Genomic DNA, 13915 nt, shown 5'->3' with positions numbered 1-13915 from the left:
AAACTTCCAAGTGCACCCGTTCTTGCTTGAGATTTGTAAGTTGTTTTCATGTGTCCGGAAGAGAAACCGAGGGAGCTGTTTGACTGAGTATGATCAAACTCAATTAAAGTGAGGTGTGTGTGGCAGCTGCTAGCAAGGAAAAAAAAATCTTTGCTTATGCGTCTTTCCCAAAGTGTAAGTAAGGGAAACAGTAGGATAGGTGATGCTTTGGAGGCTAATGATCTCTAGCACATTAGAGAATCACTGATTCAGGGACAGGAAGTGATAAACAGACTGTGTCTGTTAACCGCTTTGGTCCAATATTCTTTATTTCCGAGTCATTGAGGTGTGAGCACAAAGTCAGCGAGGGCTCCTCTGGTCTGATGTATGATGATTGCTCACCCCTCCCTCCTCCTATTTGTTTCATTGAATTTGTTCTGAATGTTTTCACCCACTGAGGTTGAGCTGTTTCTTCACATCCTAAAGAGATTTGTGCACCCATTTGAATCGCAGAGGCTTGAGTGTCAAATCGGAACAAATATAATGTATTAAAGCATCTTTTTACGCCTCATTGCTATTAGCAAATCCTATTATACTCTGTGTGCTTTGCAGCCTTTCCACTTTCTTTTTTTCTTTTTTTAAATGCTTGCAGGGTTTTATACTACCCTGATGTTGTTCCACTTACTGTATGTCGACTGATAGTTTACCCACTTTGTAAGGGACACCGTGCTGGTACCAGGTTGGACTCTCTTTAGTTTCAGAACAGCCTTAATTCTGTCTGGTGCAAATTTATTATGGTGCTGAAAACACTCCTCAGAGACTTTGGTCCATATTGACACGATAAAATCACACAGTGACACATCCACAGTGCTAATAATATTTTACCAGGTGTTCTGTTGGATAATTGCATTTGAGTACGATGAACTTGGTGTCATGTTCAAGAAACCAGATTGAGGTTATTTGAGCTTTGTGACATGGTGTGTTATCCTGCTAGAAGCAGCCATCAGAAGACGGTTACACAGTCATAAAGTGATAAACATGGTGAGCAATTATACTCAGGTAAGCTGAGGTGTTTGCATGATGCTCAACTGCTACTAAGAGGCCAAATGTGTGCCAAGAAAATATCCTGATACCAATGCACCAACACCAGCATCTCCGGAGGATGGATCCATGCTCTCGTGTTGTTTACACACAGTTCTGAGCTCATCATCCAAATTTTGCAGCAGAAATTGAAACTCGTCAGCCCAGGCAACATTTTTCAATTATCAGTTTCTGAAATACTCAAACCAGTCTATCAGGCACCAACAACCATTCCACATTCAAAGTCACTTAAATCACCTTTCTTCCACACTCTGATGCTCTATTTGAACTTCAGCAGGTCTACGTGCTTAAATGCACCGAGTGGCTGCCATGTGATTTAATGAGATATTGGCATTAACAATCAGTTGCGCATGTGTACCTAACAAAGCAAGAGAGCAGATCAGTAATTTAATCCAGGTCTGGGGACATATGGACAGGACACAGGAAACCTTCCATTATATGGTTCATGTTAAGTTATAAAAACACAAGTGCTGAATTCTCTGACCTCACAAAATAACCTGACATCATTACACATTACAGGTTATAGCCGGTCATGTAATGGCATATAATTGTGTATTTAGAGGCATCCTTCATCTGATTGCGGTCTGTTGGTGTTGTATAAACACACACACTCGTATGAATATGTTGCAAAATTTAAAAAAAAAAAAAAAGTCCTTGTCATCCACCCTAGTTGTCTAAAACGCCTCAACTTGCATTGACCCGAAGGTATCGAGTGAAACATTTAACAAACACCTGCAACTTTCCGTGCTCACAAGTGCTCACCCCTTGTCGGGCTGAACGATGGCTGTAAAAGTATTAAAATCTTAATGCTGCCTTTTTTAAATCACTTCTGAGCTAGACACACACATGCAGAGCAAACTTTTACATCTGCAGACTAATACGGAGACTCCAGTCATCGAGCATTACGCATCAATGCGATCGTGGCTCAGGAGTTGGGTGTTCGTCTTGGAAGGTTGCCGGTTCGAGCCCCGGCTCCGACAGTCTCAGTCGTTGTGTCCTTGGGCAAGACACTTCACCCGTTGCCTACTGGTGGTGGTCAGAGGGCCCGGTGGCGCCAGTGTCCGGGAGCCTCGACTCTGTCAGTGCGCCCCAGGGCAGCTGTGGCTACAATGTAGCTTGCCATCACCAGTGTGTGAATGGGTCGATGACTGAATGTAGTGTAAAGCGCTATACAAATACAGGCCGTTTGCCATTGCTAAAAGTTTCCTTTCATGTACGGTTGTAAAATAAGGCTCTAACATCACAAACCGGTTGGTGCCATCATGGTGGCTACAACCATCTTGTATTGAGATTCTATGCACTAAAACATACGTTTCCTAGAATTCCTGCATGCCTGTGGGGGCAAAACTATATTAGTAACCATTCCTGTGATTACCTCAGGTGAGTTCTGCAGACATGAAGTACTCCAAGCACAGAGATAGTCCTCCCAATTTCCCTGCCAGCGGTAGCCATCCGCACATTTCTGGCTGCTTTTTCAATTACTGGTAATCAAAAGTGCGATTATTATGACAGCATCCAATGTGCTTTGATGGTTGGTGGCAATCTTCTCCTTAATCACGCCATCGCAGTCATTAATTTACTGTCAGCCCTCGTCCCCGTGCTGCAATCTCCTTCCTGAGAGGCAGAGAGCTCGCCTGGAAAATAGAGGAAAAAAAACAAATGAAAAGAGAAGCGAGAGGCAGTGATTGCCGAATGCATTTGATGGTTCAGGAGTCAACCTCCTTTTGCAGAAGCTTCAGAGTGAGTGGGTGTTTTTTTTTTTCAAACAATATATTCTTAAAACAAATAGGCAAAAAAGAACATCTGATAAATAAAATGGGGTCACATCATTAGACACACACAGATTTGATGCCTCATCCACCATGTAGTAATGGTGCCAATCTATTTTCTCTGATCATTTAGCTGCAGGTTTGCAGCACTATATCTAGCTATTAATTAGTCAGAAGTAAGTTTAAGCTTGTTTTACGGAGCCAGATAGGGGTGATGCATTACCTGCTCACGCTGCTGCTTCGCCTCAGTCGCGGCAATTAATTTGTGTGGTTTATTTTTAGGCAGATGTCTCAGAGACGCTGCTAGTGATTTCCCACAGATATCCCACAATTTCACACATCATATTAGCATGCCAGATATGCACTGTCTCCTTGGCTCCCCATTACCTCCATGACTGCTCCACTGCCTCTGGAGCCGTGCTTCTTTAATAGTATCTCCTCCAACAATAGCATGATATCTCATTAGAAACATTTTTAATTTAACTAATGATTGATTTTTGCAGTTTATTTTGTTCAGGTAATCTACAGGTAAAGTTTCTTGCTTTTGTGTTGTTTACTAACGCATCAGCCGGGATTTTGCGCCGCCGCAGCTTCTGAGGCACTCAATTAAAGATCTAAACTCCCACTCAGATGGAGATGCTGGAAAAAAAAAATCACAAAGCTCAGATGATGCAGATCTCCTTAAGCTCTTTGTCTCTGCATGTGTGAATGTGTGCTCTGTTGAGAATATGTGTAGGTGTAAGCATAAGATGTGCGCAGAGAACTGCTTGTGTGTGTGTGTGTGTGAGTCTACGGGATTGTGTACCCCAGCAGCAGCAGGTTGCTGGTCCAAAAACACGTCAATGATCTGTCACCGTGTGTGTGACAAGCTGAGATACGGGCGTGTGGGAAGAAATGAGTGGCAGTGGGGCAGGAAAAAATGGGAATTTAGCCTAAAGGTCTGTTTGTGTGTATGTGAGGAAGTGTGTGTGTGTGGTCTCAAAAACAGCTTAGTAGGGGTAGCCAGAAGCAGCAGCCATTGGCCTTTCCCCCCCTTTTTTCCCTCATCTCATGCCAACATGGCCAGACCCACCCCCCCTCCCCCAAAGCCACCCATCCACTTCTGGAAAGTCCGCCACATCTGACACGTGTAACCAGCCAACCTGCTCCTTGTCAAAGAGGAAATGACTCTCACGGTTTCTGTCTGAGACCCCTCTGAGCCCCACCAGAATCCTCACCGCCACCTTATTTCTCTCGGCCCCCACCATCCTCCCCTTCACTCAACCACCTCGTTCCTGCTGCTGAGAGTGTTTTGCTGCTCTAATGAAGACCTTGGGAGGAGAGGCCATTTCACACTTGATTCCCTCCAACACCCTTGATATGTTTGAGCATTTGAAGATGGAGTGTAGGCCTGTGCTGCGCCGTGTTTGGCTGCACAGTGGCTAAAAGAAACAGAGTGCAAAGTGGTTTTAAGAGTTTAGAAACTGAAGAAAATAAAAGAAGCTCCACCAAAACGAGGAGCTAAAACGAGGATGGGAACTTGTGCGATTTTTACTTTTTTTCCACTAGTGTTTATTAAAGACGAATAATTCATGTATTCACCAGGGTACCACGCTATAATCCAAGAGCCTCCTGGGAAATTTGCAGACCACTGATTTGTTAGTCAATAGTTTGTTTATCTCTCCCCACAGGACACGGAGGAGTAGTTTAGTACTGTAGCAAGTGTGTATTTCTGATGGCATTAGCATATAGTTTATTTATAGTCTAATATTTTATAACTTAGCAGAGACTTGAAAGAGAAAAACTCAGTCCTCTGACATTTATCAAAGCCCCTCCAATCAAACTCACAGAGCCAAGAATGTCTTTCATGATCAAACACTAAAAAACCTCAGAAAAGTTGGAAATCCAGACTCAAAAATCTTAGTTTTATTTTGCGCTGAACTTAAAGGACCTCATCAGTGGAACAGCCTCTTTGTGTTTGTGTAGCCATTGCCAAGCTCGTGCTTTTACGTTAAGTGTTTAGAATTTACATCATTCAGTTTGTGTTTCTTCCTTTAAAGGTTAGAGGTTAGAGGAGTCTGTCTCTTGGACCCTCCAAACCTTTTAGTAAAATCACTCCATCTTCTTGATCTTTTTTTTCCGTTCTTTTCCACTTAGGAAGTAGAACTGTGTCGACTCAACAGCCAAGAGAAGCTGGGCCTAACTCTGTGCTACAGGACAGATGAAGAAGAAGATGTGGCCATCTATGTTAGCGAGGTGAGTAGATAACTTGCCCCGCACTTAAATAACATAAAGACGTTCATACGAGACATCTGCAAACAATTACCTTGAGTGTGAGTACTGTGAATACATAATTTCATACATTAGTCACTAAGCTCAAAGGTTTTGTGACACTGGCATGTACACAATCACACAAAACCCTGAATCAGTACCTGCTCATTTCTGGGCATCAACTACTGCCCTTTTGTTTCACAGATACCCACTAGCTGTCCTTTGGCATGTGTGTCATATACATGTAACCATTTTATAGACTGTAGTAGGAAGGGTCTCGCTTCCACTCGTCACACTGGGATGCTTTTTAAGTACCCTCTGGGATCAAATTTAAATGTGCTGTCAAAGTGTCATTTTTCAGTCATTTTTAAACAAAGGCAGTTTCCTCACCCCAATCGTGAAGTTTTCGATGTCTCAAGCTAAGCAGCAGGGGAAGGGAAAACGGAGCTCAGGACACAAAGCTCTAAAACAAGTCACGAACTGCAGTCTCCTGCCTGATAGACCTGCCATGTATTCCACAGCCACCCCTCTAACCTGCGTGCTCTATCAGTCTTTCAAACCGGCCTGCTAACCCTCTGTGTCCAAAACGGTTACAGGTGGTGTGTCGAGGCACCAACGCTAGCAAAATCAGACAGAATATGAGATGCAGCAATCCAAATTTGTCCTGTTTCAACACAATCATAACTTAGTGTTTAACTTAACAATCTGCATTCCTCAGTGTGAAGAAGAGACTGGAGATCTTTCTTTTATGTGGTGACATCTGTAAACACAAACATAAAAAATTATCATTTCGAGCTGATGACACAGGTGACGATGACATTAACCAAGGTGACGACAGCTCGTTTGGATGCCGTGAGTGCGATAAAGGCTGCACAAATCTAGACTGAGAGAGAGAAGCTGACAGGGAACAGCATTGTAGTCATTGGACCTTTTCAGTCATGCCAAGTAAAAACTCTACTGGCCCTTGTGTTGTGTTAGTTCATGTAGTCAATACAGCACAGCAGACGGATGAGAGTAAGGATCCAAAATCTGTAATGAATGAGACACTATGTATCCTGTATCTTCTTCCTGACAGCCATTTTTAATCCAGCAACCAGATTTAGGGCTGCTAACCATTTGAAAGATGATATTTCTAGCATACTCCAGTATATACATATTCTAACACCCTTTTAAGTATCTTCCCTCATCAGTACTTTGATGAAATGTCTAATGAAAAATCTCACACAAAATTTAATATTCATCTTCAATGTAAGAAACAACAATTTCTTTATTTGGTGACGTTTTAAAATTGAATTCTTTTTATCAAATCTGACATTACTGAACAGTTTAGCATTGATCTGTGTGTGCGTGATCATACTGTCAGTTCACCAGAAACAAAATGAATGCCAAGACAGCAAACAACAACAAAAAAGAGGAAGAAGAAAAAAAACACAGAAGTGCTTTCAGGTCTTGTCTTTGTTGTTCATCCAGTCTCAGTGCAGCTGACAACAAGCAGGCACTGGCATACATGTAAAGAGAGAGACTATTTTTCTCCCACTTGTTGGAAGCATAGAAAATGCCATTCTCCGCTCTCCTCAACTTTCAAATTCGTTTGAAGTCGACTTGGACCATGCAAGGTGTTCTCTTTGAGAGCTGAGTAGAATATAAATCACTGTGGTCGCTGGCTCCTGGCAGCATCTTTAAGTGTTTACTCTATAAAAAGTAGGGCTAAGAGGAGTGCACTGCATTTACATGAGGTGTCTGAATGTCACTGTATGCTGGCTGCACTGGGAGTTGAGTGGGGGAAGAATACAAGGTTATTTTAAAACAAGTAGAATTTTCCAAATTTAGATTGTTGAATGGCCATTTTCCATTTTACTGTCTCATAGCACAGTGGGTGAATACATGTGGCTGATTCTCTAGACTTTTCAGTTCACCTGCTGTTTCTTTACTGCTCTGCCAGAGCCTCTTGCCCTTTTTCCTCACAGTTCAAAAACAGTTAAAAAAGGAAACAAACGTACAAAAAAGAATAAAGCTAAGAGGCAAAGCTAAGAAACTCATTCCGTAAACAGCGGTTTTGCCACTAACAATGTCATCTTCAACACGTAAACGGTTGTAAGTTATTCACGATCTGAAGTTCTCTCCTTGACTGCTGAGAAATTACCTTCAATTTCCTCTTTTTCCTCCAGCCCTTCACTAATTCCTGCCTGGGGACTTCTGTCCCAGTCTAATGAGCGGCCCTCTGTGTAGGAGTGAACTATCATGAAGATGGAGTGCTTGAACACCTCCTTGTCTGCCGAGATCTTATCTGATAGGAAAAAGTGAAACGAATGGCCCCAGATGCCGATTGATTGGTCAATGAAAGAGTGCTCTGCCCTCTTGTTGACTAGCATTAGTTACATGAGGAGCAGGTGCACGATGTACTGGAGTTGAGTTACGGGCTGGAGATGCTATATGCAGAGACTTGTTTTTTATCAAGTTGTCAAAAAAATAATAACTGAGGCAGGTGCAATCGATGTCTTGGATGATAAAGGTGATGATTTAGCTTCTTCCTCAGGCTTTCAGGAAACAATAAAAGGAACACATCAAATGGTCGGGAATGGTCTGGACAGCTATCACACAATACTTCCAGCCACATCTAGACTCTCTCGAATGAAGATTGAAAGTGTTTCATGTATAATTTTGTGCCTTCTCCACCTTCACAGATAAGTCCAAACAGCATCGCTGCCAGAGATGGACGAATCCGGGAGGGGGATCGCATTTTACAGGTGCAGTAAAGCACTCGCTGGTCACCTCCACACTGGCTTTTATTAGGTTCAAAATAAAATTCTTCTTCTATTTTGTCACACTCAACCACTGTCTCCCAGCAAGAGAGCCCATTCATTTTTAATGGCAGCACATTAAAGGGGGAACTTGCACCCGCTGTGACTGTTAAAGAGGGAGAAATGTCCCCCTGGCTGTTTTAGTTACCGACTCAGCACCAGCAGGGTTTTTTAAGAGTTCTGGTTGGGAGTGACACTGTGCTGCTGCCTCCTGTGGGATAGCTGAGAGGCAGTAACTGCTATTAGCCCCTAGCTAGATATCCAGGCTTGAGATTTGGAATGGCTACTGACAAGGACCGACGTTTGTTAGAGCTCTGGGTTGGATCGTGTTGTTTCTGTGGGATAGGTATGCGATTACAGTGTTTGTCACCATAATAGCTTCATAATAGCTTGTTAAGCCAGTGTTAATGGATTCATGGTTGCCATAAAACAAACTGAAAACATCTGAGATACCACCTCCAGAATTTTGGACTTGTATGTTTTACCAATAATCTGTGTCTGTATGGAAGCAATTTTGGGGCTGTCTTCCCTTTATTGTGATGGAACAGATGGAACCCAGGGCTCTGCATTAGCTTTATGGATTAGCTGCTCATCCCAGAGAGTTAAACCTGCACCCTTGTATAAAGACAATTTCATCTTTTTTTTCACTTGTCTGTCTTGAACACCAGGCAAAAAAAACATGCTTCCAACATACATATTTTGCTTCCAAGGAGCCATACTTTTTTAAAGTGGTCTTGAGCAATAGTTCTTTACACTTTCTCAAGATCTTTCAAAGTTTTTCTTTGGACATTGACTGCTTTTTCACTTATTTTCACCCCTGAAATTTCTCTCCTGACATCGCTGGGCATATTATAGCAGCATAAAACAGTAACTGTTGTATCCGCACATAGCAGACAACTTATCAAAGAACCTATTTTAATTTGGATTTTCATCTTTTTGTTCCAATTTCTTTGTTGAATGTATAACTAAATGCACAGTACACAGTAATATTTTTGCAGCAACATGGTCATTCTTACCTGTTAGCCAAAAACTTAGCATATCTCAGCATGGTGGCGTTTCCTTAAATACATTTAAAAATATGGGACAAAAGAAGAAATGAGAGAGCTAAAAATAATGATCTACAGCAGATAAACAGTTTCTGAAAGTCGTGTTCTTTAGAGAAACGGAAAAAATTAATTAAAGACCCGACAAAGGACCTAAGAGATGTGCCGGTTGAGCCAACTACTGTTTGCTAAAGCCTCATCAGAAATGGTCTCAGTGGAAGGGTGGCTGTCAAGAAGCCATTGTTAAAGATGGGAAACAGGGAGAAAAGACTGAGGCTTTACCAAATTACAGAACAAGTAAACTGAAAATCAGTAGCAACCGGTCTTTTGGAATGATGCCAGTGATTCCAAACACGCTGCCAATGCAGTAAAACTATATCTGGACAGAAAAAATACACTGTTGTTCTAGTCGTGAATTTGCCTCTTCAGATCCCCCACCTCAGCATAATTGAGACACTGTGGGATCATCTTAACAAAGAATAAAACAAAAGGCAGTCAACATCCAAAGAAGAGCTTTAAAACTCCTTCAAGATGCCTGGAGAGCCGAAGACTTTATACAGAAATTATAAGACAGCTTGTCTAAGTGAGTGAAAGTTGTACAGACTCTGTTTCTTTTATATATATTTGACCATCTTGGGAGGGAAAGAGAGAGACGGAAATAGTCTGCCTGGCCTATAATAGCTATGTGAAGTGGATCCACGAGTGCTACTGGTCTAATTGTCTCAACAGTACATGTTGTGTGGCTGATTTGAACAAAGGGAAGCGGTGTGCGTAGGTTTGTGAGGCAGACGGGTACTCTGGCACTATTATCCACCAGTGACAGGGCCATTACTCTGCCTGCAAAAAGATGGACGCCACCTGTCAGTGGCCAGTTAATTGTACGGCTAGATGTATGTATGCTGCTGGATGCTTTGGTGGACACAACACCTCCGTCAGCCCACGGCCGGTGTCTCATTCATAATCGCTGCTGGGTCCAGATTTATTACAGAGAGGGTTGACAATTTGCCCAGGAAAAGGGCACTACTGTCCAATGTGTTTCAGTGTGGCATTTTGTTTTTCTTAAGGGCATTTGCATTAGAGCGATGAACCTGTGTGTTCGTGCCTGTGTTGAAATTTTTGCTTGTTTGTGTTTCACCTAATATGGTCTTAATCGTGTTTGTCGTCTTCAGATTAATGGCCAGGATGTACAGGACAGGGAGGAAGCCATGGCTGCACTCTCCAGTGACGAGTGCAGGAACATCATACTGCTGGTTGCCAGACCTGAGATGCAGGTGAGAAATAATCACACATTCAACTCACACTGACTTATTATGCACTGAAGTCAAATAGTAAAAACTAATTTCCTCGACTTGTCTTTGGAAAAGAAAAGAAACTAAGTTTGAAGTGACAAAGACTTACAAAAGAACAACCGTGGAGCTAAGATAACCCAGCTGCTTTTGAACTGTCTGGACATAATCTACAGTTTACATAACCTGTATGGTTTCAAATTCAGGCTTTTACTGTACTGTACTGTGTATTTGCTCAAAGAAGACCTCAGCAGTTTGGTGTAGCCACCAACGCCCTCCCACCACATGTAACCACTCCTACTGCAAGCCACGACTGAGACCTCATCATGTTTTATTTTTATGTAGCGCCACTGTAATTGACTTCCAACGGTAAGCCATAAAAGCTAATGGCATGCTAATGTGGAGTGAGTTCAGGCCCAGGGCCGATGACAAACTAAGTGGAAGGACTCTGCCGCAGTGCAGAGGAACTGGAAGCAATACTAGGCTCTTTAATTAAATGCATTTTAGTAGTAAATCTGAAGTCATCAGATATGGATACCATTTGGTTTGCATCAGATGTACAAATAGATGATGGATGATGTGGATGATACGGCCTAACAGGTTAAAAGTGGTGGCCATCAAGTTACGTGGTTCTGATTCTACGATTAGAGTCCATGTTTAAAAGATGAGGACTGTATATCTGTCAAATGTGAATCATGACGCTTGTTATTACCCAAAAAGGATAACAAAAATGTCACTAAGCCACTAGCCTAAACCCTTTCCTTCACCATATGCTTTCCTTCTTCCTTCACCTATAGCTGGAAGAAGCCTGGCTGGATGATGAACATAGCGAGTTCCTGGAGCAACTGAAGATGGAAATGTTGGAGGAGCAGCAAAGAGAGGAAATGGAATTAGCTGCCTTACAAGAGGAACAGGAGAATGAACAGGTCAGACAGCATCGAGACATATTGACCCTGCCAGTAATGAGCAAGTGAATGAAAAAGCTTATCTCCATGTAAGAAATTCTGAAGCTCTTTGTTTGCACTGTTCAGTATAACGAAGCTTCTAAAACTCAGCAAGGAGAAAAAAAAGGACAGCTCATTGCGACAGATCATTATACACAGCCAATATTATCTTTGATGCCATTTCTATCATAAGACAAACTGTTCATCAACTTTCTTTGCAAAACCGAGTCAAAACAAGCTTCTCCCTGTGAAATGTGAGCGTTAAATTCCGATTATGAATATTTATGGAGGGGGACCGTTGAACCATTTAAATTCCAAACATTAGTAACCGTGATTTAAAATTCTGTTTTGCTGAGAGGATAGCATACCTCAAAAATCCATATAAATGGGACTTCAAAGACATGGCAGAGAGGAGACAATCCCTGAAGTAACAGAGCTGGTTAACAGAGTTATGCACAACAACATATGTATTCCTTCAGGGGAATGCAGAAGAGGGATGCACTTCTTGAACTCTTAAAAAGTTCTTGTGACTTTTTGTTATTGTTTTTTTTCCCCCTCGCTCCATGATTAAATCAGAGAATAAATTCAGAATAAGCATGTTTCTGTATTACCAAACAGAAAGTCTGTACATTTAGGTTTAATTACCTTGCTTTCAAAAAGAGCGTAGCTGTTGCACATTCATGTACAACGCATGTTTATGTTGTACACAGCTGCATATCCCATAGTTGTTATCTATCTAGAAGTAATTCACGCTGATTCTCTTCAACTTATTTCAGAGAACAGAGGATGATAAGCCCACTTGTTCCACACTCCCTCATCATAAGGACAATGTACTGAGCATAAAGGACAGGATGGGGAACTCGCAGCATAATGTCATGGCACATATCCAGAAACGTCTGTCCCAGTGCCTGAAAGACAGTCGGGACACGCACTCTACCACCAGCTCCATGCGGCTAGACGACAAAACGGATGAGGATGACGATGAAGCAGAAGGTGATCGCTTCCAGCAGCTCTTGGAACTGAAATGTCAAATACGCAACAGCGGCGAGTACGACCTGTTCTACAGCCGCCGGAGCACTATTGAGTGCAGCATGGGGGAGCAGGCGGGGGTACAGCACGAGCTGCGTATGCTCAATGAGGAACTGCGCAGCATCGAGCTTGAATGTCAGAACATCATGCAGGCCCACAAACTTCGTAAGGGTCAGCAGTCTCCCTCAGTGGGCCATTCTACACCCTCCACCAAAATCCAAAGCTTTCACCGCGGTGAGCCCTCAAAGGGTAAGCTGGCCGACATTAACGAGAGGCTAGAGAAATCGGACAAGGACAGCTCCAGTGCCTACAACACAGCAGAGAGTTCACGCAGCACCCCTCTGGCAATGGACCGCTCCCCGGAGCACTCACTCCAGAGAATGGTTAGTCTTACAAACCAGAGGAACCTCTGCAGCGGCCTCGCTGCTGGTCATTCTCTTAGCCTGAGCCCCATCCCAGCGTGCCGCGCTCCAGTCCTGGGTAAGAGCAGCAGCCCTGACCACAGCAATCCTTCTGAGTCAGACCAAACACCTCAGGCTGAGGAAGAGAGCAGAGGGAAACTAAACCAAAGCGCTTCCCGAAATCCATACTTCTCACCTTCTCACAGTTCCCAGCAGAGGCAGACCAACATCCCAGCTCACGCCCGCCACTACCAGAGCTACATGCAGCTGATACAACAGCGCTCAGCTGTAGAGTACGCTCAGAGCCAGCTCAGTCTACTTAGCGTCTGTAAAGAGCCTCAGAGGCCCATTACAGAGCCCAAGATGGAGTGGAAGGTCAAGATCCGTAGTGACGGTACCCGCTACATCACCAAGAGGCCTGTGAGAGACAAGATCCTGAAGGAGCGAGCCCTAAAGATTAAAGAGGAACGCAGCGGGGGAATGACGACAGATGACGACGCAATGAGTGAAATGAAGATGGGGAGGTACTGGAGTAAAGAGGAAAGAAAGCAGCACCTCGTCAGAGCGAAAGAACAGCGGAAGAGGCGAGAGTTCATGCAGCGCAGTCGGCTGGAGAGCTTGAGGGAGAACCCTCAGAGCAGCAGTGAGGGTCGAAAGGAAGTCAGCATCATAGAGCTCAGCCACAAGAAGATGATGAAGAAACGCAACAAGAAGATCTTGGATAACTGGATGACAATCCAGGAGCTGATGACTCATGGTACCAAGGCCCCAGAGGGAGCTAAGGTACACAATGCCTTCCTTTCAGTCACTACTGTATAAAAAAACAAAACAAACACACACATTCTACCCCATGTGGTACGACATACTTGCCTCGTTAAATGTGGCATTTTTACATGGACAATAGGAATATTTTTCACACTTTGTAACCCAAAAAAAGCATTTTGTAAAGAATTTATCAGCGGCATCATGACATTTTGATGTTTTTCCAAGATTGTTTTTTTCACATCACTCTGGGAAAAAGCATTTTTTCTATGATACAATGACAATACAATTATTTTGTTATTTTACGCGAAACATGTTTATCTTTTCAATTCTATTTTCATATTTATGTTGTAACCACTTAACTCAAGACAGTTCTAAGAGACTTTTTTTTCTTTTATGTAATATGCACACTTACCAATGGAGCATCAGCCGGTCATTTGCTTTTTACTTTTTTAAATAAATACAAACTAACGTATACGTATGCAGTCTTTGTCTCCTATTCAAAGCAAAGGAGACGTGGACATAGTTACTCCTCATTGTCCTGAATTTT

The 13915-nt window shown here is 42.8% G+C and overlaps 1 protein-coding gene across 2 annotated transcripts in view; it reads left to right on the top strand.

Moving 5' to 3' along the window:
- The window catches only part of LOC113026517 (PDZ domain-containing RING finger protein 4), a 114892-nt gene extending 101309 nt beyond the window's left edge, over window positions 1-13583 (top strand). For both annotated transcript variants that reach the window (XM_026175392.1, XM_026175393.1), the window contains 5 exons: window positions 4986-5084; window positions 7784-7846; window positions 10113-10214; window positions 11027-11155; window positions 11950-13583. In XM_026175392.1, coding sequence (XP_026031177.1) covers window positions 4986-5084; window positions 7784-7846; window positions 10113-10214; window positions 11027-11155; window positions 11950-13422 — 1866 coding nt within the window. In that variant the 3' untranslated portion in view covers window positions 13423-13583. The remainder of the gene's footprint in view (window positions 1-4985; window positions 5085-7783; window positions 7847-10112; window positions 10215-11026; window positions 11156-11949) is intronic.
- The last annotated feature ends 332 nt before the right edge of the window (window positions 13584-13915 follow it).

This window comes from Astatotilapia calliptera, chromosome 7 (assembly GCF_900246225.1).
Source record: "Astatotilapia calliptera chromosome 7, fAstCal1.2, whole genome shotgun sequence".
NCBI classification, from domain to species: domain Eukaryota; kingdom Metazoa; phylum Chordata; class Actinopteri; order Cichliformes; family Cichlidae; genus Astatotilapia; species Astatotilapia calliptera.
This window is presented reverse-complemented; position numbering and strand designations above follow the sequence as displayed.